The sequence below is a fragment of the Homalodisca vitripennis genome, chromosome 7, assembly GCF_021130785.1.
Source record: "Homalodisca vitripennis isolate AUS2020 chromosome 7, UT_GWSS_2.1, whole genome shotgun sequence".
NCBI lineage: Eukaryota > Metazoa > Arthropoda > Insecta > Hemiptera > Cicadellidae > Homalodisca > Homalodisca vitripennis.
In genome coordinates this window covers 106,336,882-106,364,240 of record NC_060213.1, presented here as the reverse complement: position 1 = coordinate 106,364,240, position 27,359 = coordinate 106,336,882, and the positions used below count along the sequence as shown (strand labels likewise).

Here is a 27,359-nt window from a genome sequence, read left to right as displayed (position 1 = left end):
GCGCCACCTGAAGCTACTCTACAAAATAAGGGACTCTTTATACATACCAGCATCTTCACACTCTGATCTTGCATCCAAAAACACAAATCAAGTTTGTATCTCACCTCAAACAAGGAGGAGTAGCCAAGAATTGAATAATAACCAGCAAGAGGAGGCCCCTATTGAACCTAATGATACAGCAGTATTGTATCTATGACGACTTGCAGTCAACACATCACCTAGAGCAGTCAACAATCCGTCACTCCTCCAGAGTAAGAAGAGCCCTACATATCTCAGAGACTATATTTAAATAAAGGAAGGGTGAATATGGTATTATCTTATATCTTTTCTGCCTTAAAAGAGCTGTTTATTTATTCTCATTATTTATGCTTACTGTTTACTTTCTGTAAATCGATTTATCTAAATGTAGCTTCGTTTTAAGTTGAATAAAACCATTTCAGTTTGGTTCAAACTTTAATCCATTTCATAACAATAGCCATTGTGTTACACTGTAAAATTATTTCCTTAAGATCACAAAGTGATCCAATTACATTGGATACTCAATCAATTACACAATCTGCTTGTACATTCAAACAATCTACTTATACTTACATTAAATCTGGAAGAGTCACATCTTGCATCAATGTGGGGAAAAGGGATTGAGACAAACACTGCCGTAGTTATTTTTTTGAAAATGAAATATAATTTGCTTTATAATAACGAACAAATATAATTAGTCGTCATAGTGAAAATCACAATGCGTGATTCCACATTGGATTAACTTTACTTAAAATCTACCTATTTGTATTAATATAATCAAGTGTATGGCTGCCCACTGGCCGATAAAAACATTCTCGCACTTACAGAACGAACAAACGGTTGAACGAATTGCGGTCGCTGTTAGAACTGGCAGTGGAGATTAGCATGGGCATCGTCTTCCTACCCTTCCGTCGTCTTGCCAACCTGGTCCTGGCCAAGGTCGTCTGGAGCGTAGACCTCACCCCACTCGCAGCAACCCGTTAACAGTGAGCTTACTTTCAAACTGAATAAGGTTTCAAAACAACTTCATAATTCACAATAATTCAAATTTACTCAACCAGATGTGGTATCAAGGCATTCTGTTTTTTTGCACCAGCAGCTTTAAAATTTATGGTAGTTAAAAAAAGGTTATTTTGCTATTAAAATACCGTAATTAAATCTTCGATAACAATAATAAAACATACATATTTGCCTCTGTTATTCTAAATTTAAAACAGTTGCAAATATAAAATAAAAGTTTGGATGTTACTTAAAAAAAACTGAAATCTTTCTGAGTGAGTTTTTCACACAAAAATAAACGGTGCGAGATCTGTTGCTAAGTGAGATCTACGTGACACGATCTGACAACCAGGGCCTCCGCGACCAGGACCTTGATACAAATTTAGAAAGAGAACAATATATTACAATAACCCTATTGAGGGCAAGTAACCTTTGCAGCGTTAACAACTGAAACATCTTAAATCAATATATTACACTAGTGAACGAAAATACACAGTTGAGCTTCTCGATCTGGCCACAGGTAACGCGTCACAGAACCTATGTTACAGGAGTACAAACCAATCGGGTGAGCAAGGACGAACACAACAACAGCCAAATAGAATACGTAAGAATAACATAATTAATGTAACAAAAGGTATTCTTGCGATTTCTATTAATTTACAATCTTTTCTACATCTGAGAGATATCTTTTTCGGGGGAATCTTCTGGAAAATTTCACCCGCTTTCCGTTGCAGTTGATATTATCTGTTTAGTTTTTCCTATTGTTGAAAAGAAAAAGGTAAATTAACTCCATTTTTTAGGATCAGCAGTAATGCACAAGTATTATTTACCAGTATAAAAGTATTTTAACAATAGTCTAATGTTTCAATTTTTTCATGAAATGGTTATAAAAAATATTACAACAATAAAGTACTACACAGAACGAAAACCATTCAAAAATTACAAAACATTACAAATTTCCTTAACTAATAACAGTACCATTAAATAGTGATAGTGTATTATCAATATCACAGAGTAAAAAAAAGCAAAAGTTTTACCCAATAACTTTTTTAGAAAATTATCAATTTTTTAATGGTAACAGTATTAACATCAATTACAGCAATGAATATAAAATCTAACATTTTATTCTTTTTGAATCTGATTAAGAGATCTGATTGAAGCTGACCTAAAGAGTTTTCTGTGGAGTTGTTAAATTTAATCAATTTTTGACAAAGAAAGGAAACCATTTTTAATGGCTGTTGAGTTTAATTGCAGCAGAAATCATATTTGACAAGAACATTGCATCGGAATGACCTTTGTAGATCTGCAGATGGTGAAATTATCCAGATATCTCCAGTCCCCGCGCTGCCGCGGCGTCAGAGTAACAATCACTGTACAAGACAACATGTAACAAGGCGGCAGCTCGGCGCGTAACGTAGCACAAGGACCACAAATAAACGTCACCACTATGTACAGTACAGCCCCACAGCTTGGTGCCCACATCTGAGTGATTGTCAGATTATGAGACGTAAATTACAATGTTTTGAGCTTTACAATTTTACAGGCCTTACGTAACATCTACTTCTGTAAATGAAAATTTGTAAAAACTATGTGTACAGGTGTCGAGTACTTGACAAAACTTACGTAAGTGAATTGAAAACGGTTCACACACGGTTGTTTTATTATTGACCGTAGGCATTTTGAAGGGGATATGACTCAAATGGAAATTTTTACATAAATGTGTTCAAACAAAAACAACACTAAATGATTACACAAAAATCGTTAACATGAAAAAATTCACAATCACTCTCGTACACGCATCCTATTAATAAAAACTTAGTAAAAGCAGAAACTCCTATTATAGTTATAGAAACCCGTAATTTCCAAATGAAAAAGTCACAATACAATAAATTAGTTTCCTAGCAAAACTTATAATAAGTAGGCATTTTTAAAGTTTGCGATCCAACGTGTTTACATGTTTGTTAGTTCTGCCATTAAGATACACATTTTAAAAACAAACATTAACACAATGTATTCTTTTGACAATAAGGGACCAACTACCAGCATTGGCCTCTTATTGTCTAAAAAATATGCCTAATTTCTAAAACATTAGGAGCTTACAACAGACAACTATGCGACAGAGTTTCTGGGAAACAACCTTAGTATGGAAAATATTAGTATTCGTGCAGTTACATTTATAGGTTAAGTTTTCACCATTCACAACAAGTTTCCCCAAGTACATCTTATTCTGATTAAAATTAACGTATCTATAGAGACTTTTAAATAATTTTTTTTATTAGAAAATAATACACTTGTATCAGAAGAAAATTAATCATTGGACAGTGGAAAAAATAATGTAATAGGCCTAGTAATTATAAATAAAGAATTGTCCAAACAATCTAAGGTAAATTTTGTACTTAACATTAACAGTACACAAACAATTACAATATATAATACAGCTGAAACTTCATTATTTACTGTTATTAGAACTCATTAACAAATTGTGCGTTATTGTAAGTTAAAAATAAATAATAAATACATTACTAGTATATTTATTCCCCTAAACTACAAAGCAGTTTACTCCTTCCACAATAGTAAAATATTTTACAGAAACTGATCCAACTCTCAAGCAAGTTACTTGTGCTAGTAGATAATATGTATTTATGTACTATAGTTAAACTAAATGTATTACATACTATTATAAGCTGTATTGGGGAAACATTAGATATATAATATTTAGGTTTTGGCACAGATACAATTGAAATAAAATTTTTACATTTTGCTGGATATTTTTTGTTTCAAATTATAGAGTTTTTTTTAACAGTTTTGTTATATTAAAGCTGTTTTAGGTTTTTATTTATCACTCATATTTATTAAAATTTTGTACTATTGATTGAGCATTATATTTTTAAACAATACTAAAACAGTGAATAACTTAAATTCTCCAGCCTTTTAAAAATATTGTTATTTTAAATATGACATAATTTTATTTCAATTTTATTATTCAGTTTAAGGACTCAAACTACGAAAACATTGTCCAGAGGTTTTTTTTAATTCTATTAATGAGATCATATCTCCTCTTAACAAGATGTCACAATTTATTAACTCTGGTAATTTTTTCAAAATTTCAGTCCACATATAAATACTTTTTGGCACACAGTATTTAGGTGTTTGGCACAAACCAAATTTGGCACAAAACATTTGGCACAAATAGTGTAAAAGTAGACAAATTATTGAGCTATAACAGGCAAAAACAGAGAGAGACAGACTCAGTCATTCTAAAGTAAAGAAAACCCAAGCAACCCAACAGTGCACTGCCCACGCCACTGGCAGATTATTAACATTTATAAATCGAGTCCATCGCTAACTAGGTTTATTATTAGCACTATTAAACAAACTTATGTTAACACTCAATTTTTTTGTGCTTTAAGACTCTTTGTCTGACACTAAGCTAACCCTTGTCTTGTCGCAAAACGGTGGAAATAATTCAAAATTTTATCACAACCACCTTTTCAGAATCGTGACAGATTTTTTTCTCCGTTATACTATTTCTAAACATATCGCTTTGTAATATTTGTAGTGTAGTTTCCTCTTAGTCTTTGTGTATTAAATAGATTTATTATCAACCGAAATAAATATTATACTTATAAAAAATCTTAAACGATCTAGTTTTTTACAAACTTATTACAACACTTTGTGTGTAGTAAAGTATCTTACTCTTATATATCAGTCCTGTATATTTAGCAACAAAGATTGCCTAAAAAGTTCAAATTTTTTAGAATTAACCAAAAATTAACGTCAGTGGGAAGACAGCAAAACACAGAAATGTTGAACTTGTCAGGCCTTCTAAATGTCCTTGCAAGTATAACAAATTAACGGTATTATCTTAAAAGTATACATAGGAAAAAATCAAATTTAAACGCTGTAATATTTTAAAAGTCACATAAAAAGCGCATGATTATTTAAAAGTTGTTCACAATTAATTTCTTTTACTATTTTCTTTCTAAAGGGTTTAATGGTGGTAGATATTATAATATAGATGGCTCCCTTAGGAAATCTCTGTAAAGAAATTAAAATTAATAGTGCGAGAGAGAGAGAAGGAAAAACAAACAAATAATGGTTGTAACTATATTAAAATAAAACACCTGGTAAAGCCAAAATAAATGCAACAACTGCATCTGCTGTCCTCTATCGGCAGTGTTTTAAACATTGAGCCTACGTCTTGCTTTAGAATGATTCGCCCTCAGCGCTCGGCATGCGTGCTAGAGAACTCTTCTACTGCGTGTACATCGATTTTCTTCTTTGGTTTCGAGGGTTGATAGCAAAACGGTGGATTGTATAGTAATGTAGGACTCCTACAGTATTTTATTGCTGAGTTCACCCAATTAACAGAGTGAGTGAATTTACAAGGTTTTCAATTAATTAAATGAATCTGTCTTTAATTCAATGCAGTATGTAAACAGGCGTGAGGATTGTGGAAAAGTTGTTACAACCCGTTTAAAATAAAAGTTTAATGAGTTTGGGAAAACTGTATCCAAAGAACTTGAATCTTCAAGAAGGGGAATGTGAGTAACAAAAGCCTTGTAATGCAATGGTTTTAATCTCTGTAAAGTTTATATAACATTTAATGTAAATAAGTCTCTTTAATACAAGATATTATAATTAATAATTTATATCAGATGATTTTTTTTTAATCTTCAAAGTCGAAGAAAATTACAGAAAAAATATTTATGTGGTGCAGAATCTGTATGTCAAAACGTAGCATTTAAAAGGTGAATCCTAAGATAGTAAGTTCAGTGTGTTGAATGTAATGAATAAAATTGTAACTCAGACATAGCTTTTACTATGTAATTTCTATCCCTCACCAACTGCTGTCAGGTGATTCTTGACAGCACAAAATTTTGTTACCTTACCCTTGATAATGAACTTGTTGCAAAACTTACTCAAAGGCATAAATTGTTATTAATGTCCTTAATAATAAACTTATCATGAAAAATACTACAACAACTTGAATAGTTATCTCTCAGAATAAACAAGTCATTGTCACATTCCAAACAATACTATTAGCCATAAATCTCCCTGGGTAATCAACCCACTGTTAAATTTTTGTACAAACAAACTGTCTTTAATCTCCCCCTCCCCCTGGTAAATAACCCTTTGTAAAATTCCGAAAACAAATTCAGTCATGTGACAGATTTGAGACATTTTTTTGCAAAACTGGGTTACTTTATTCTGTAAACCATCATAAAAATATGTATTACATTTTGTAAATTAATCTGATATACAGTACCACTCAAAATTTGTTTACATATTACTTTGTGATGTATTTTAACTTAGTTTCTTTGTAGATATAGAGTGTTTCCAAACACTTTAATGACTTGGAGATTGTTTTTTGTATTGAGAAAAACAAAAATTCTAAAAATATCAAATGTCAGAAAATTGTTACTTTGGTGTATATGTTTATTTTATCTAAAATTTCATAATTCTAAACAGTTTAATTGAAAGCTTTTAATTTTTTATGGCTGTTAGTCTTACAAATAATTTTTGATCTTAAATGGAACTATTTGGTTTCAACTTTTTTTTCGTTATAGCAAAAATGCAGGGACATGTAATTTCAGCCCTAGAAAAGGCAAAAGATTTTCTTTGATTAGTTGACAAATAACTGAAAAAATGCATTTTCACTATTGAAATAAATATACTTATTTATTCAGGTAAAAAGTAACAAAGCATTTTCTTTTTGGATACATTTTTTTGAGATTTTAAAATAAAGTATTAGGTTAAGAACATTTGATAACAGAATGAGTAAAAGGCCTGCATCAAGGATGTTATTTCTTAATATGGTATTCTACAGTGTGTATCCTATTTCAGTGTTTGTAGTTTTCAAGTCTTATCTGTAAATTTCCTGATGGTCCTACTCTAGTTATAAGCAGCTCTTTCAGGGTTGCAACGTTACTTTGAAAATTGTATTATAAATATTCTGTATACATATTTCAAGTGAAGATTTTAATATCCATAAAATTAATTATTTGCTAAGAGAAGTAAACAAAAAAGTGTTGCTGTAAACATTTTATAATATTTTATTGGAGACTGATTTCCAAAACCTTGTTACATAACCCATATATTTTATGTCAGGACAGTTAACACCTCCATTCTGGGTATTTCTTCTTATATAGACGATTCACTCATTACTTTCAAGGTAAACTTTACAAATTCTCTGTTTTAATACATTATTTAACAAAAAAATCATGAAATCAAGAAAAAGAGGTTGCTCAGCAAAAAAGTACTATTCTTTTAACATAATTGTGGACATGTAAAATATGTATGGTTTTCTGTCACCAATCTTTGTTGAAGCAAACACAAAAACTGTTTCAGTGTGTGACTTACTTGTGGGTACAAAAAATGTATCAAAGTTTAAATAGTCTTTGAGAAGAGTTCTCTATACTAGCTCGAGCTTATCCTAAAAACCTGTTTTACCAACTAATTTATCAACACATAATAAAACAACTATATTTAGTATACCTATTGCTCGAATGTATCTAGAGTTGTAATAAATGGAGGAAAGTTGTAAAAACACAGTTGACGCACTGAATCGAGAAAAGTGAACGAACTGCCTGTCTGTTCGCTAGCAACCGTCACTAACACGGCAACAAACACTCGTCCATTACTGTTGAGGGAGGCCCCTTAAAACATCAGGAAATGTTCATCCATTTAAAAATATTAAGTTTACATAACCGTGTTCACTTTTATAGTCCAGAATTGAAAACACGCTGGACAACAACAAAACGATTTTATACATGACGCGTGTTACGCATTAAAAAACTAGTATACAGTAGAGTTTGTGGTTTAAAACACTTGATTGCCATCGTTCGTCTAGTTCAGGGAGAATCGGTATCGGGTCAATATACGGGGCAACTTCGATTTCACTATAATGTTCACCACCGATGGTTACACCATACAGAGCGTTATGAGCACCCTTTAGACACTAAAAATCTAGAAAAACCCTATGTCTGTAATATATTAAACCACTGAAAATTTAACTTCATTATTAAAACAAACTAAACTAAACACGCCGCCTAGTTTCAGTTGATTTTAAAGTCTATCGTCTTCCTCCTCCTCTTCTTCGACATCTTCACGAGTCTCTTCCGACTCTTCCTTGTACCCGGGATGTTCCGATATCGCGTAATAATTACCGTTGTAAATAACACCTAACTCTCTGAGCACGTCTCCTCTGATCGTCGCTTTGATCGTCCAGTTGTAACAGTCGTCGCTCTCGCTCTCTCTATCGAGTCTCTCGACATCGAGAATTTTGGAACTTAACCTCTCCAATATTATACCTATATCTTTGATCGTCAGATGTCTCTTCTGATCGACCGACAGTTGATCTATCAGGAGCAGAAACTTCTCGGTGGTGATGGCCTCGTCTTCCATCACCGTGTTCTCCGTCTCCGACTCGGAACTCTCGTGATCTGTGTGGGGGTGTTGGTGGCCCCCCTCAATGTCTAAAAAACGAACGTGACCTTTAGGCACTCCGGCTGCCCTTCGCGAGCCGTCCGACATCGACGACGGGTGCTGCTGGGGCGACGTCGATAGCGAATCTTGTATCGGAGAAGTCGCCACGGATTTGTGCACGGCGATCTTCCTGCCTTCCTCGTGCAGCGCGCAGCAGTGAAAGTCGCATTCGCTGACGTTGTTGTTGGGCGAGCCGCTGCGTGAGGCGGACGGCTGGTGCGCGTGATTGGCACACTCAGGCGTGTGGACGTGTACCGTCGCACTCTCGAAAGACGAGCCCTGCTTGGTGAGCCGCGGGTGGTGATGGGAGCCGTAGGAACTGCCCGCCGTGACATCGTCGTGGTTGATGACCGTGATCTGTGGGCTAGCCGAGTAGCGTGGCGGGTACACATCGTTGATCAACGTTTCCTTCTTGCCGCTGGAGTCCACGCTGGTCTGTATCACCAGAGAAGACTGTTTCTTGGGTGTCGCCGTGCCGCTAGACGCTGCCGTACCCGGCTCGCTCTTGCTGCTGCTGCCTTGCTGTCGCTGGTCCCAGTGCAGTACGACAGTGACCCGACCTTTGTTGTCCATGATCTTCCAAGAGGGTGTTTCATTCTGCAATTCCAACGCATGAATCGTCTCACATACGATCTTTGGGATCGCTGAGATAGCTGTGAACAAAACAAATTGTGTATTTAGTTATGTCACACATTGTTAATTATGGAAGTCTATATGTGCAAATGAATGATTTTTCTTTGTTTATTTATTTTAATAATTGGTATTTATTCCACAGGATATCTCGGAAACGAGCTAACCTATGTACTTCAAATTTTACATAAAGCTAAATTTTTATAAACGCAATATCGAGTTCAATAATGGTGCGTCATTCTATTGGATTTGGATGAGTGTAAGTGAATATTTTTATTGGTCTTATGGGTAACCATGATAGCAAAAATAAAACCGAAAACCGGAATAAACAAAGTTGTAAAAAAACTTGTGTACAGTCATGTGCAATTTTACCATGTAACATAAAAACATATGTACTGAGGTAATTTTATTCGATTGATCAGTAATAGTTTCAATACATTTTAACGGGTACCTCAATTTTCCCTTGTATTGGTTTACTTGTATCTAGATAAGACAGAATTCCCCGTTTATGGTGCATTTCCCTCCATGGGATTTGTCTAAACTTTAGTCAAGCCTGTAACTTTAGGTGACATATCAAGAATAAAAGAGCTATAGATTTGAAAGTGTGCATGTAACTTCAGCAAAACTTGTTATGCAATATGTAATTAGTGTACTCCTATAGCTTTTTAGTACGTAATGAAATTGTTAACTATGGAAGTCTATTTGTTCAAATGAATATTTTCTTTGTTTTATTAGTCTATATATACTATTAATACTAATTAGCAGTTACTCATGACTTCCTACTCATAGTATAATTTGATATGAATAACAGGGATGTAATGATCATATATTTTTTAAAGGCATACCAAACACACTTGAGATAAGTGATGGTCATTGGAAGCTATTCTAATCCCTGATCCAGCTTAGATTAATCAGACTTTAAACTTAAATAACAGTGTTTTGGAGCTCTGAAGTCAGAGAGTGAAACAGACTTTGTAGGTATCAATGGAATTTCTCTGCAGCATCCAAAAATCCAAAGATATGTTGGAAGAACTCCTCCAACATATCTTTGGGAAATCGAGGTAGATAGTATCATCATGACCTCTTTGCTCTGCTTCAGGATCAGTCAATGCATAGTAGTCAGATGACAGTGGTAAGGAGAGATAAGATGTTGAGCTCTTTCATAAAAAAGACTACCTTTGGTGCGACATCTACAGAGTGACATCTACAAATTAGTCCAACATTAGAGAGAATCTGGGGACTCTTTTTTGGAATTTACATTACTAATCTAATTTTCCAGGTGGAAGGAAAATATGCTATCAATAGCTCAATGTGAACAATAACAATGGAGCAGGAGCAATGATATATGTGATACTTTTCATACTTAACACTGAAAAATCATCACTTGTACAGGCTGAGCGAGATTAACCTTGTTTGGAGACTCTTTAGCATCAACCAATTTGGATGGAATTAAAATATTCAATTCAGATATATTTACCACCTCTGATTCCTTTTATAACTGGTCTTAAATCGAGATTAATAGCAACTGCGGAAGCAAAGTATTCTTCAAACCTTGACCACAGCCCAGTGAGGTAAATTAAAACAGAAGGAGAATTCTCCAAAAACTGGAAAACATATTTTCTGAAGTAAATTGGACTTATTTTCATCATTTTCTATAGTTTATTGTGCCTTCTGCAGCGATCTAATTCTGGTTTACTTCACTTGTGAATCTATAATAACCTGCATACTCATCTATACCTCCAGACGACTTAAATTTTCAATAAATCTGAATTTTGTAGCAGGAAGTTCCAGTGACAAAGGATAAAGAAGCTGGCTCTCAACCTGATGCCCATTCCAAAAGTTCAATTGGTACATCCTTTGGCACTTGAATTTCACCCATGCCGTTCACAATGCCATTTCAACTATGCTATTGACAATCCCAAGGACCCTTGAGAGCATAAGTATACTTTCTGTTATTGTTTTTTTCGGCTGGCTTTGGTTTAATCTGAACTTAATAAATCAGAGAGAACAGCTGGGAGGAATTGAGGAAGAGCGCTTCAGCTCACTGATATGATACGTTCATATCAATGTTTTCTTTAGTAGCATTGTTCATAGACTACAGTCTATGGCACTGTTACTCAAGATTACATGACCTTATATTCCTTAAAAGACGTAACAGTCAAGTACAACATTATTGTATATGTTGTTATGTCTTATATTTAATGATCTGGTTTAGATATAATAAAGTATCTTAATGATTCTATCATTGATGATTTTTTGGTGACTGAATAAAAGCTCTAACAGTGGTATCTGCGGAAGTTATGAGTACCGTCAGAACCAATACTAAACTAAACATATGTGAGATTAAAAGTCGATTTCAAACCACAGAGTAGCATTCCTAGATTTTGGATGTTCAGAACACTTGTTGTATCCTCAATGCTGGTTTTAATCATTCAAATCTTCCATTTCTTGGAGCCTGAGGGATTTGAGATGTGTTTGATCACCACAAAAACCATAGAAATGGATCTTTTGACTATCATAGATGTTATTTTTAAACACAGCAAGGAGTTCAAAATGACTAAAGATGCTTAGCTCAACTTTTGAATGAATTAAAATTAAAAAAAATAACAAACCAAAAATGTGCTGAATCAATACTACTATTAAAAATGCACAACTGAATCTTGGTTACAGGTATTCTCCTTTGGTGAAGCACAAAATACGAGATATAATTCTGACTGCAGATTATAATAAGTATAAATATTTTCTCGATATTCCTTTTTAGAATGATTGCAATAGACAGAGTTTTATACAACTGATCAGATTTGTTTCAGTTCTGATGTAAAATAGACTGGTTTTCTGTTGGGAATTCAGCCACAAAAAGCAGTTAGATTTTGTTACTTTTTGAAGAATGGAATACAGGTACAAATAATATTGCTCCAGTCTCTGTTGTGACCATTTTTAAGCAAATCAAGGGATTTTATATTCTTATAAATTATTAGAAATAATTTTGAATTTAGTTTTATTGATATACTAACAAAATACTTTTATAAAATTATTCATTAAATAAATAAAACACGTCAGTGATAGTTACGCTTCAAAAGATTACAATCAAAAAGTATAATACAATTAATTTTAACCTCATTACACTTTTTGTAGTTCTTTTTCTAGAGTTATTGTTGGTACGTCCAAAAATCACTCCGCCACCATTACACCGGCCGCAAGAAAGCCGTTTTGTTTGTGTCCCGTCTAGGAATGAAAGTTACATCGATGCTGAATTAATCTTGATGCTTATTTGTGTTGAAATGGTTTTGGAATTGACAGCTGTAGAGATGTCTAATGTGTCCACCATTCTTGTATCAGTGTACAGATCTCCATCTGGGGACTTTGAGCATTTTATTGACCTGCTTGATTTGTGCTTAAACTACTTGTCCAAACTTAAAGTTGAGAATATAGTTCTCTGTGGCGACTTCAATATACACTTGGAGATACCCTCTAGAGAAGAGGCCGCATTCTCAAACCTTCTGCGTAGCTACGGTCTCTATATAACATCTCGTGTGCCCACCCGTGGGGCTGCTTGTTTGGACGCTGCAGCCACTAACGCTGACTCGTGGAACACAGAAACTGAAGTGGTCAATCCCCTCGTAGCTGACCATGGAGCTGTGGTGCTGACGATTTCAACAGACATGGTAAGACCCTGCACCAATTCTTGGCTTGCTAATTACAGGATTGAAAAGAGAGTTATAAATTCAAATAACCTGTCCTTGCTACGTAGGGAATTAATGAATGCCCAGTGGAAATTAAGCAAAACACCTATTGACCCTGCTGCTAATTTTGAATCTTTTTTCTGACATTTAAGGACAAATTCGACTCTTTGTTTCCTGTAAAGTTTTTCAAGCATAAGCATAATGAGCCTAAACCATCTTACTCCAACAGAGGACCCAAGGTTAAACAATGGTACACCCCTGAACTTGCTAAAATGCGTGCATCTGTTTTGCTTCTTCATGACTATCATAAGAGTGCTGGTAACCTGGCTCTTAAGGATGTTTATTACAAAATGTACTGTGAAAGGAAAAGGGAGTACAGGTTGGATGGTCAAGGAGGCTAAAAAGAACAGTAATACTAACCACATCTTACAATCTTCCAATCCATGCAAGTCTGCTTGGGAAATAGTAAACAGTCCCACAGGAAATCTGGTCCTGTCCCCATGACTATGGCGACTCCTGATGAGTTCAATAATTATTTTGCCAATGTAGCTGATAACATCATTTCAAGCTTGCCTGATGTGCAGACAGACCCTGTTGCAACAATGATGGACCCTATACCAGGACTGAGGCTTATTAAGTGGAAGGAGGTGAGTACCATTGAAGTACTAAGCATGGTTAGGGGATTTAAGGACTCAAGGAGCCAGGATGTTTCATGGGTTGTCTACATTTTATTTTGAAATCTGTAATAAATGAGATTGTAGGGCCTCTTACTTTAACTGTTAATGCATGCCTCAGAAATGGATATTTCCAGAGATTCTGAAAACCTCTCGAACAGTACCAGTCTTTAAAAAGGGCGATCCCATGCTGCCATCTAACTTTCGTCCGATCTCCTTGGTGCCTATCTTTTCCAAGGTGTTTTGAAACCATAAATGAAAACCCAACTTATGGAAGTACTTTGAGCAGAACAAATTGCTACTTGACGCTCAACATGGGTTTAGAAGGGGACGCTCAACAACAACACAGCCATGCTTAGCCTAGTTGATAGGATTACTGAAGCTTTTGAGGACAGAGATTCCGTTTTGCTTGGTCTATGTGATCTAAGTAAAGCGTTTGACGTAGTTTCCCACGAAATTTTGTCAGCAAAGTTACGAAAGTACGGGATAGGGGGCACAGTGCTAAGCAGCGTCTGCAATTACTTGTCCAATCGTAAACAGCTAGTGTCACTTATGGGGGCTTCTTCAAACACTAAAAGTATCCTGCATGGTGTTCCACAGGGATCTGTTCTTGGGCCGTTTTTGTTCACCATCATGATCAATGACCTGCATATGAACGACCAAACTTTGTTATTTGCAGACGACACGACCCTGATGAGCAGAGGGAGCGACATCACCCAACTACGTTTGGGAAGCCAGTTACCTACTAGAGGAGGCTAAAGATTGGTTCAACTGTAATAGACTTAAGATAAATGAAGAAAAAACCCAGACGCTGCTTTGCACTCTGAAGACTGGGGTCCCCCTTCCAGGAGGCGGTAAAGCTGTTGGGGTTCTGGCTGGACTCTAAGTTTAAGTTGGAACGACCACTTATCAAAGGTATGTACCAAACTCTCCTCGAGTCATTTACCTCCTGAGGAAGCTAAGGGCTTTGATAACCAGACCTTATCTTTTTGACTGTGTATCATGCCCTTTTTCATAGTCACCTGATGTATGGCAATTGTGCTGTGGGGACATTCCCCGGCTGTTCGGGATGTATTGCTGCTGCAGAAAAAGGCCTTAAGAATCTTAACATCATCGGCCCCGCGCGCGAACACTGCCGGCCCCTTTTTATGGAACTCGGCGTTCTCACCGTATACAGCCAGTACATCCTCAACACCCTGGTGCTTCTTAGGGAGAACTTGGCTGATTTTGTGACCAGAGACAAACGTGCATAAAATATAAACACCCGCCGAGCTCAGGACCTCGACATGCCCCGCTGTCGTCTCAGTGGCACTCAAAAGGCCTACCCACAGTCTGCAATCAAGATTTTTAACACTTTGCCGCAGAATGTGCGAGTACTGGAAATGAGAGATTTTAAAAGGGTGTTAAAGGATCGTTTTGCTTGAGAGGCCTCTGTACTCCCTGGAAGAACTAAATCATGAGCCACTTTTTTAACTTTCACGTCGTACGCCATCTTGTAAATATTTTGTAATGTATTTTTTACATGTTTTAATTATCTATTTATTGTACACTGTGTGTATTAATGACGCAGTCTATCTGACAAGTGTCGGTCAGCGACGTAGATCACAAGTATTCAAGTAAGTATTCAAGTATTCTCAGCAGCAATTGACTCAATTGGTTACAATAACTGCACACTCAATGTAACAAGGTTACATTATCCCACAATTTCAAATATTTAACCATAAGATTATGAACGAAAAGGATATTGTAAGCTAAGAAGCGAGCCGGCAAAGTTTAAGAATTCTTGTAACTTGACTGGAACTATTCATTTAGTACAGAGGTATCCAGATGAAGAAAATAATTAAAATATTTAACCAGAAGATTATGAACGAAAAGGATATTGTAAGCTAAGAAGCGAGCCGGCAAAGTTTAAGAATTCTTGTAACTTGACTGGAACTATTCATTTAGTACAGAGGTATCCAGATGAAGAAAATAATTAAAATATTTAACCAGAAGATTATGAACGAAAAGGATATTGTAAGCTAAGAAGCGAGCCGGCAAAGTTTAAGAATTCTTGTAACTTGACTGGAACTATTCATTTAGTACAGAGGTATCCAGATGAAGAAAATAATTAAAATATTTAACCAGAAGATTATGAACAAAAAGGATATTGTAAGCTAAGAAGTGAGCCAGCAAAGTTTTAGAATTCTTGTAATTTAACTGGAACTATTCATTTAGTACAGAGATATCCAGATGAAGAAAATAATTGAAATATTTAACCACAAGATTATGAACAAAAAGGATATTGTAAGCTAAGAAACAGGTGGAAAATTTTAGAATTATTGTAACTTGTCTAGAACTATTCATTTAGTACTGAGGTATCCAGTTCAAGAAAATAACTCAAATATTTAACCAGAAGATTATGAATATTGTAAGCAAAGAAGCGAGTGGCAAAGTTTTAGAATTCTTGTAACTTGACTGGAACTATTCATTTAGTACAGAGGTATCCATCCAGAGAGAAGAAAATAATTCAAACCACAAAACTGTGTAAATATCTTTTACTTGTGATTTGTGTATATTTAAATATGCAGTCTGTGAAGGATAAGTATACATTTCATGAATCAAACACCTTTTACAATATTTAATAGATAATAATTAAAAAAAATTAATTAATTTTATACAACAGTTTCTTTTATCCAGTCTATTTTTTTGAAGTAAGCAAAGAGTTCTTACTTTGCAACAATAAAACTTGTAAAACTTATCATGTACAAGGTGGGCTTGATCATAACTAATATGTTTACAAAATAATAAACCAAATTTTCCGTAGAGTATTGTTAACCCATTTCACATACCCTGCATCAGCCTTCTCCTTAAAAATGCTTTTAATTGTTATTAATATTTTTAAAGTTGAAAAAGTAAAATTTTTCTATTTTTGTTACAACGATCTGCAATAAAGAGGAAATTCAAGAATAATTATATTCTTTTTCTGTTAACTTAAAAATTATTGTATTGAATTATCTACTGCTAGAAAAAAGAACTTTTATAAACAAAGAAACTACCATTGCTTGTATGCATTGTATCTTGTCAACTGTTTTTAGACAATATTACATCATACTCATATTATTCCACAACAAAAACTATGGAAATTGGTAAGGAAATTCAAGAACACAAACTGACAGTTTCACTGCCTGCATTTTTCCTCACAATTAGTGCTGTACTGTCATATTTCAAAGTAGTATACCTTTTATATTATTGAAAAAATTATGTAAAGTGTAAACTCATTCTATGGTTAGTTTCTGTTCTATTAGACAAACTTTTACTCTTAACATTTTGTGATTCTCAATTTACAATTTTATTTCTATTGCTAAAAAAGTGTATTCTGCATTAACTTTTTTAGGAAATCAGCTGAGGCATTTTGCTTTCGATTTAGAGTTGAACAGTTAGATGAGCGTTAGTGAAACATATTACTTGATGGGCTGGAGAAATTTTTTATTGGTATCTCTGTCCACATGTGAAGTTTCCTTTCATATTCGGTGATGGTCCATGTCACCCTATTAGATTTGCCTGAGCATTAGCAAAGCTTAATATAACTAAGGTTGATATCTCGAGGTTGGATTGAGCTATAAACTTGAAATCTTGTATATTTTGCTTAGCTATTGCTAAGGGTTTTAGCAAAATTCCTCTTCTGTCTATCTATCTACCTGTGCGTACGTTTTACACTGTATATCTCAAGAAAAAATTCTATGGAAATGAAATTCTGCATGTAACGTCATTTCTACACAAGCAAAAATTTATGAAGGTTCATGTCCATCCATGGGAAATCATCAGCAGTATACTTGCAGATTAACTCTTCTGTCTGTTTAATGGAATTTTCTTAACAGTCTGATTGTCTGACTGTAAGCAGAAAATCTAAAGAAAAAAATAATGGATGGACTTGAGCGAAGTCTGTTACATGACACTTGGCGTATAATTCTAACTTGTATATATTTATACAGACCAGGAGTATAGAGCCAGTTTACATTGTACAAGCACACAACAAGGCAATACGGATAATGCTGAAGCTGAAATATAATGATTCAGCTAAAGAACATTTTAAACATTTAAAAATCTTACTGTTTATGGACAATCTATTTTTGAATCAATCCTTCTAGCAAAAAATCAACAATTAAATTTAAATTCTAAGTCACCAAGTCACCATTACAACACTAGAGCAAAAAACGAGATTATTCCGAACCATAAGTTGAAGTTTTATGAAAAAAAAACCTACATACATGGGGAACAAATTTTTAAAATACATCCCACAAAACATAAAAACTGAAAGTGGCCCTAAGTTCAAAAAAAATCTAAAAGAGTACCTGATCAACAAAGCCCTCTATTCCATTGAGGAACTATCCACCTCTCTGTATAGTTTCCAAGATGCTTGCAATTAAGTACTAGCTGTACTTAACATTGTAAATATTATTTAGGTAGTATCTAATGTATCTAGTAACTTTGACACTATTCATTGTATCACATGTGCATAAAAATGAATAAAAAATTTTGAATTGAATTGAATTTTCGTGAATATAGAAATTCCCCCTAAGTAAAAAACCGATCATCAGCTGCACTAAGTTTTGGTGGAGGTTGAAATCAGAATGCATCAAAAGGGTTAAAAAATATGATAAATGATAATTTCTTTCCCAGATCATATTTTTCATGGTCTGAGATACTTAAAACCAAACATCAGACACACAAACAAATGTTAAATCAACATCCATAAACTATAGACTCTTAAGTGGTGACTTTCAATCTTTTTATATAGTTGTGCGACGATGATATAACTATTATTTACTTGTCTGATAATTGGTTTTATGTGTTTTATAAAAATATATAATCTAAAAAAAATAATCATTTCATATTTTTAACCCTTTTGATACCTTCTCATTTCAACCTCCACCAAAATTAGCGTGGCAAATAATCTATTTCTTTCTTAAGTAAAATTCCTCTATAGATTTGAAGAAATACCAAATTGTGTATTTTTTTCTGTGCATTTTGGCTTTTGGTTTATAGATTAATTTATAGATTAATAGGTTCTAGTTCTGTTTGTACAACAGCACATATAGTCACCATTGTCCACATATTACATTATCAATGTACCTATGTAATGTTATGACTATGTTTTGGGGAATGGGCAGTCAGACTAAACGAATACAACTTCTTCATTTATCTATGTTTTAACATTTTTGGAAAGAAAACTGTAATATGTGAGCATTTAATTAAATAACTTTTAAGATTCTTTCTATTTAAAAAAAGAAATATACTTGTATTTCTTTTCTTTTTACGTAATGCTCTGTTGTTTTAGAAATCATAATTCATCAATACTTTAATCGATTTCCCATATAATTAAATGTGTTCTAGAGTTAGCCTTTTTAATATACAGTGTGAATTTAAAGTATGGATACACTCTGTTTATTTTTTAATGGATAAAGGATGGAACTCGAGCCATCTTTCTAGGAAATAGATATGAACTTTTTTTAGTCACTGTTACAACTTTGTCCATTTCTCCAAAATGTGACATTCCATTTGCAAGGTCTTGATAAAAAACGAAGAATGGAAACTAGAGCTTTCAATCTCAACCCAGTACAAAATGGCAGCTCATTGAAATTAATTAAAAACTAATTGAGGCAAAGCATGAACATTCACATTCAGAAGGTAAATAACTTCAATAGACAACCACTTTCCTTACAATCTCAAAACCTGTTTTACAGTTATTACCTGCTGCAGGGCAGGCCTCTCTTAACATTGGTTTTGAGGAAGTCTGTTCAGTTTCTGGTTGGAATTAACAAAGTTAAGAAGTGTTTTCATGATACTTTATGTAGAAATGGAGTGTTTAAGTGAACAAGAGCGTATTATTATTCTGATGATGCGAGATCTTATGATGAAGTAAGGAATTTATTTAATGACACTTATCCCAATTAAAACCCTGTATCTAAATCAGGAGTTCAAAAAGTAACCCAACGTTTCCAGGAAACAGGCAGCCTTAAAGACCGCCCCAAACCTGGATGACCAAAATTGGTTACAAATGAAGCATTGTCACTTGATGTTTTATAGTTTGTTGTAGAAGATCCTCATGCCTCAACAAGAAATGTTTCTTAAATATTGGGTATATCTCAAACATTGGTTTGTAAAGTTTTACATGACAGTGGTTATAAAGCGTACAAAATTTGTTTAGTTCATGAGCTAAGTGAGGACAACTTGAGTAAAAATGATTGTCGAGTAAAATTTTGTGAAATAATGATGCGGAACATTGATAATAATACAATCTGATTAAATAATATTGCTTTCTCAGATGAAGCATTAAACAATAACATTAACAGACACAATGCTCATTATTGGGTCGATGTTAACCCTCATTGGATGAGAGAACAACATACCCAACACCCTGAAAAATTAAAATTTTGGCTTGGCATTGTGAGGGATCAGTTTGTTGGGCCCTTTTTTATTGATGGAAACCTTAATGCCGAGGTTTACCAGGAAATGTTACAAAATCAGGTTTATATAGTTATCTTTTATCAAGACCTTTCAAATGAGTTGTCACTTAATGGGTCTTTACATTTAAAAATTTTGAGCAGCCCTCGCCCAAAAATCCCATTTTGGGTAAATGGGCAAAGTTGTAACAGTGACTAAAAAGTTCACATCACTATTTCCTAGAAAGGTGTCTCGACTTCCATCCCTTCATCTTTATCCATCAAAAATTAAATAAAGTGTATCCACACTTTTACCTCACACTGTATACAAAGGGGTTAAAGGCCAAGGTATTTAGGAAACTACCTACAGGTCCTTCTTTATGTAATCATGTCGTTGTGTCTGTCCATTTGTGCGATAACTGTTGATGGAAAGATCTTAAGAGACTTGAAACATGGTATAAATGTTCGTCTTGATTAAAGGAAAAACGTTATTGATTTAGGGGCCAAGAGGTCAAAGGGGAAAATTGTGACAGTATATGCCACTATTCAGTGCCATGTTGTTTATATATGGATATATTTAGATTGTATGTACGTATTCTGTTGAATTCTTTAATACACCATTGTATTGGTTTACCTTATTACTAGATTTGCGTTGGGATATAAACTGCTTGATTAAAAATTTTTAAATACCTCCATTCTCAAAAGTAAATTTGTACATTTTAATATTCTTCTTTAAAAATAAACAAAATAATTAATGATTAATTTAATGAGTTTTGGTAATATTTCTGTTACAATGAACACAACAGTATACATAAAGTTTATTTTTGTATACGTTAACCACCTCAAAATTGGTTTATGGATTTCCTATTTAATTGCATCTGTACCAGAATGAGACTTATAACAAGTGTAAATGTGTGTATTCATTTATTCACCATTTTTCTATAATTGTGAAAGGTTTCTGTTACCTTTTACATCCTATTATTAATTGATTTAAGATATCAAGTGTTAAGATATCACCTTATATCAAGTGTTCCTCTGGCTAGTGGGTGTGCTATCAGTCTTGATACTGTTTTATAAGTGTTTTTGAATGTAAAGTGCTAACTAGTGACTCTTGGTTTTGTTTATACTATCAATAAATTCATAGTAAACAAGTTAAGAAATAAAATTTTGTTTTTTTTTTACAGTGAGATTCTATTATTTTTACACTTATTAGGGAGACATAATTAACCTAAAATTAAATTAAAAAGTTATCTACTGAATACTGTTTTGATAATTTTCTTAAACATTATCAGTACCGTACTGGTAACTGTTGCAGAATAATAGGGCAGTGTTAAGTAGTGCATATAATGACCACATTATTTTAAAAGTGAACTATTTGTAAATAATCAGTGTAACCTAGGCCTACCAGCTTGGTCATGTTTGAACTTCTGTAATTTTCACTGTATGTACTCAGCACCATAGAGGCAAATTATTACCATATTAAAGAAAGACAAAAAACAAACAAATTGTTTGTAATCAATGTGGCTTGCTATAATATTATTTATTGAGAACTACACTACTTCACAGGAAATGTCACATGCTTGAACTAACAGGTGGAAGAGAAGGATACTACTATCTGACTCCAGTTTCTTATCAGCTAGTGATAGCACAACTGATAGAGTAGTGGACACCCAACCTGAAGTTCATCAGTTCAAATCCTAATAATATAGTGGTAATGATGAAGAAAGGACCCAAATACTCCTGTGCCAAATGTTTAAAAAATGTCTCTAAGAACAGTAAAGCAGTTCTATGTAAGGTTTGTTTACAGTGGTTTCATTGTAAATGTATTGATGAATCAAATAACATTTATGAAAAAGTAAAAAAAACAACAAATTAAATGGGCATGTTCAGATTGTACTACATCCGAAATTGACAAGAAAGATGAAGATGATAATCTGGTTAATGAGGAATTAATGGAACAATTGAGAAATCAAGACTCAATAATAAAGACAATGTCTGAAGATTTGCTCCTGACTAATGATGAGATTAAAAAATTAAGAAACCATAATAGCCAACTTGAAATACTTGTATTGGAAAAAGAAGAAAAGATCATATTACTTGAAGGGAAATTAAAACAATTAACTGAATTAGTTAAAGACGTCAAAGTAGCCAATGGCCTAGACCAACAACAAGAGAATGAACGATTGATTGACACTTTAATCTCAACACCAAAAATTGATAATGGGGAATTAATAAAAATGAATGAGTTAGGCATGACCAGCCCTACTGCAAAACATTATTCTAGTACAGTTAAGAAGAAACAAAACAAAAGAAATAATTTAAAACTAAATCAGTCTAAGCGTAGGCTTAGAAGGTCAAACTATAGTTTTAATTCCACTAACCGTTTTGAGGTATTGGAAGTCGAAGAGGAAAATATGGTTGAAAAAGAGAGTATACAGATTGGTATGGGGCCTGAGTCTTCCGGACGAAATACTGAAAAGAAAATATGGATTTGTGCTGACAGCCATGGCAAGGATTTGTCGTGGTATGTAAACTCGCAACAGGAAAACATAAGGCTGTTGGCTTTGTCAGACCCGGTGCTGGTTCAAAACAAGTGATAGAAATGTGTAACAATCTAGAAGAACTTCACAAGGAAGACACTCTGGTTCTTTTGTGTGGGACGAACGATGTGGCAAAGAATGAGTCACAGGTACTCATCAATGGAGTTTCTGATATTCTCAAGAGAGTTAATGGAACCTGCAAGATAGTTTTGGTAGACTTGCCAACAAGGTATGATCTGGTGGAATGGTCATGTGTAAACATGGAAGTTAATAAAACTAACTCAATTCTTAAGGAACTATGTAGCAAAAATCCAAATTTAGCTTTAGTAGAGGCTAGTAAGGCTGAAAGGACTCTTCATACAAGGCATGGGATGCATTTTAATCTTAGAGGAAAAAATGGTTGTCTAATCAAATAATTAAGGCGGTAGAAGATTTTGAACTTAAGTTTATTCCGATGGACAATTCTAGTCCTGCTCTTAAGTCACAAAAAGACGTTGGATGTATGTCTCTGGGAAACTCTTCTTGTCCTCTAAGATCCCCTCTTCGGTAGAACCTAAGACTACATTAAGAACTGAGCCCAATGTTATAAGAAATCTACAGCTTAACACAGGCCCTGGGTCAGGAGGCTTGGGAACAACTAGTTCTGAGTCTAGTTTTTTGAACAGTTTTCCTTTGTCCTTTTTATTTTTAAACATTCAGGGCGGATTGCTTGGCAAGCTAAACGCTCTTGAGTCTGTGATTATGAATAATAACTGTGACATTATTTGTTTATCCGAGCATTGGCTGAGCAGTTCTGAAATTAATGCCTGTAGCATAAAACACTTTAATTTAGTTTCAATATATCAGAGAAAAGTTAATAATTATGGTGGTACACTTATTTATGCTTCTAATAGGCTAAAATGTTGTAATATTGATATTGTGTCTTTTTGTGTTGACAATCATTTTGAGGCATGTGCTTTATTGCTTGACGAACTCAAGATTATTGTTATAAGTTTGTATCGTACTCCTGCAAGTGATGAGTGTTTGTTTTTGGAAAAACTTGAAAGTCTCTTGACATTTTTGACTGATAAGTGGGCTAATTATAGACTGGTGTGTGGTGGTGACATTAATGCTCAGTTTGATGTAACCAAAGATGTTAGGTCTGTCAAAGAATTTCTAAATCTTTTGAGACAATTCAATATGTATTGTCATAACTCTGAACCTACTCGTTCTAATGCGTGTTTGGATAATGTTTTTTCAAATATCCCACTTCAAAACTATTTTTCTTTTGTGGAACATTTCCCATATTCAGACCACAACGCGCTATGGTTCAGGGTCTATGTCACCAGTAATTCCTCAACTGTCCACCCAGCACCTGTAAGGAGTCAACCGGTGAAGAAGCGAGTTTACTCACGGGACAAAACCTTTCAACTAAGGAATGAACTCTCAAGGATCAACTGGAATCATACATTATGTTTTAGTGTTTTGTGTTTTAATGATGCTGATGCCTTTTTTAATAGGTTCTTTAGGGTATTTATGTATATCTTTGATAATATTTTTCCTCTTAAGGGATTAAGTTGTATGCCCAATAATAAAACTAAAAACAGGGGTAACTGGTTTAATGACGATTTAAAATATCTTAGATCTTTGTTAATGGTTGCTTATGACAAGTACAAAGTTTCTATGTCTATATGTGATAAAAATTGTTATACCAGACTTAAACGGTCTTATCGAGCAGCCATTGATGAAGCAAAAATAAATTACAATGCTAATCTTATAGAAAACTCAAATAACAAGTGTAAAGCTGCCTGGTCCATTGTTAATGATATTAACAATACAGTTAAATATAAGTCGAACTGGGACTTAAACCCTGATAGTTTTAATAATTATTTTATTGATTCCATAACTGAAATAAGGTCTAATATAAAAAAGCCTAGCTCAGTTTTGGCTACTGAAATGTGCCCAATGTTTGCAAACCCAGATAGTTTTAAGTGGAATCAAGTGTCAGTTTCTGAAATAAGGTCTGTTATTAGTCAAATGAAAAAAACAGATAGTAAGGATTTCTATGGCCTATCTAGCAATATGTTGAAGGAAATAGTGGATCATGTTGCAGAACCACTTACCATTAGTATTAATTTATGCCTTGAGCAGGGTGTATTTCCTGATAGTCTGAAAATTTCTAAAGTAATACCGGTATTTAAAAAAGGGCCTACAACAAGTCCAGCAAGTTTCCGTCCCATCTCGCTTATTCCAGTCTTTGGTAAAGTAATTGAGCACATTGTCTATAAGCAGGTAAGCCTGTACTTGGAATCGCATGGATTTTTGTCTGATCAACAGTTTGGCTTTAGGCAAGGTAGATCAACAATATCTGCCATTGATACTGTAGTAAGGGAGATTCTCAACGCTTTTGAGTCCAAAGAATATGCCTGGGCCACTTTTATTGACCTAAGCCGTGCTTTTGACTGTGTTGATCATAGCTTGTTGCTTGAAAAGATGGAACAGTATGGCATCAGTGGATCTGCAAAACAATTTTTTAGATCTTATCTGTCTAGGAGGAGTCAAGCTGTTTATCTTGATGGCCGGTGGTCTTCAGCTAGGGAGCTTAGATGTGGTGTTCCACAGGGGTCTATATTGGGCCCTCTTTTGTTCTTAATAGCAATAAATGATTTACCTATTAATATTCAACAGTCTAAAACTTGTATGTATGCTGATGACACCAATTTTCTTTCTATTGATAAAAACTTCATTGATTTACAATTACAAGTCAATAATACCTTAGAACTAGCTTCAAATTGGTTTTCAGCTAATAACTTACTTTTAAATAATGACAAAACTAAATCAGTTCTGTTTAGTCTTAGGCCTGTTAAAGATGATATTGAGTTTGATAATTGTGTCAAGTTTTTAGGTGTGTACATTGATTGTAAGCTGTCATGGGCAAAACACATTGAACAAATATCAACTAGGCTATCTCGTGTGATTTATCTATTAAGACGTCTTATGAGTTGTGTTCCTAAACATTATATTGTTACTGTTTACTATGGTCTATTTCAGTCCATAATAAGCTATGGTTTGATTTTCTGGGGCAATTCCAGCAACCTTAAAGATATCCTTGTGATACAGAAGAAGGCTGTTCGAATAATTACCAAGTCTCACTACCTGACTAATTGTAAACCACTTTTTATTAATTTAGGTATTTTAACTGTTTTTAATCTCTATATATTTTATTTGTTGTTATATATTCATAAAGATATTTTATCATATAATGTAAGGAATGAAATCCATGAAAGATTTACAAGGCATGGTAATCGTCTTGATGTACCCTTCACAAGATTGGAAAAAATTAGATCTAGCCATACTATAATGTGTATTAGACTATATAATAAGTTACCACTCTCAACCAAAGATTTATCTTTTAGTCTCTTTAAATGTAAGTTACATAGATGGCTGGCTGCTCATCCCTTCTATAGTATCGATGAATTTTTAAACATGCCAAATTCTGAAATTAATGTTTTGTAAGTTTGTTATATATGTAAGATTTATTTATTTTATTTATTGACTATTTATTTTAGTTTATTATTTAGTTTAAGATTTTATTTGATATTTATCAATGTTATTTTAATTCAAGAATTAGGTATAGCAAAAATGATGTTTTATATTATCAATTTACACTAGTTAGTCCTACCTAAGTAGTATAAACATTAACTATGACAAGTTATGATTTGTAACATAAAATGATGACCATGTCGATTGCTATATGCCTAAAGACAATAAAGATTTTGATTTGATTTGATTGATTTGATCAGAACTTAAGAGGATACAAAATCTAAATTTAGTTGGTCTTTGTGTAAGCTCACCTCATGCTCAAATCAAAGACAGTGAATTGATAGATTCTGATGATTATTTTAACTAAACTAAAATCTTGTTGCAATGTTAGAGAATACTAAATTGCCACATGATTTCCCCATGATATTTGGAAATACTTCATCTACAAACTACAAACCTCAAAATAAAAATTAATTTAAGATTTTCATAAAACCATTTATAAACTTTTTCTGGGGAAGGAAGGAAAGGTTGAACATAGGTAATCCCTCAAACCAACTACAGCCTGCATTATGTTTTTATTACCAGTGCGGATAACGTCAACTCCGGTGGGGTACCAGCGTTCTCCCTGTCGCAGCAGTAAGATCACAGTGTTGTTGGGAAGTGTGCGGAAGTACTCTCCGTCCTCTACCTGAGTTCCATCGGACTCAAGGACTAGTCTAACCGGCTCGCTGGCTGGCACGCAGAGCTTCTCCTTGCCTACAACAACACCCAGTTTCAGTACAGTTAGATGAAGATAAATATGAAAGATCATTATTGCACAAACGTTTGACAGGTTTACAAGCAATGTAAAACTAACTGGCACATTGCAAAATATAAAATTCTAATTCTATAATTAAAACTAACAGCCAAAACTAGGATAACTAGCTTAGTAATAGTAAATAAATATTGTTTAAATATTTTTTAACAATATAGTAGTATTCAAAACCTTTAAGATTGGCACAGAATAATTGTACGTAATGTAGTGATTTCAAATTTACGAGAAGTTTGTTATATAGACGTAATCCCATATATTGTGAACTTAGTTATTAACTCTAAATAGTTTTATGTCTAGTTTTATACATATGTTTTTGCTTAAAATATTCAAATGATAAGTGATCTCTGTGTACTGCTATCAAAATTTCATAGATAAAGGCAAGCAGAGTGAAAATTTTAGTTTGTTTGAATAAAGGTCATCAACTAGCTCTATTATTTGTCCTCATAAATGCTCTCATTACATTTTGCTGGGCTTTAAAGTGTTTTTGTGAACTGTTTGAGGCTCCCCGTATGAATATCCCATATTTTAAACAGGTTGGATGTAGGAAAAATAAACAGTTTTGCAAC

General features: G+C 33.8%; 1 protein-coding gene across 2 annotated transcripts; it reads right to left on the bottom strand.

Annotated features, from left to right (window-relative positions):
* Positions 1-659: 659 nt before the first annotated feature.
* On the bottom strand, positions 660-26,749 carry LOC124366149. Of its 2 annotated transcripts, none has more exons than XM_046822472.1 (2): positions 26,562-26,749; positions 660-9,158 (listed from the first exon to the last, which is right to left on the bottom strand). In XM_046822472.1, exon 2 carries the CDS (start codon positions 9,076-9,078, stop codon positions 8,086-8,088), a length of 993 nt encoding a protein of 330 aa, XP_046678428.1. In that variant the 5' UTR covers positions 9,079-9,158; positions 26,562-26,749; the 3' UTR covers positions 660-8,085. The 2 variants fall into 2 exon arrangements, with proteins under 2 accessions (XP_046678428.1, XP_046678427.1); XM_046822471.1 differs by lacking the exon at positions 26,562-26,749 and adding an exon at positions 21,323-21,565.
* Between the last annotated feature and the right edge of the window lie 610 nt (positions 26,750-27,359).

What these genes read in the sequence shown, in the direction of transcription:
- LOC124366149 (XM_046822472.1), bottom strand. Translation starts at nt 9,078, where the DNA reads ATGGACAACAAAGGTCGGGTCACTGTCGTACTGCACTGGGACCAGCGA.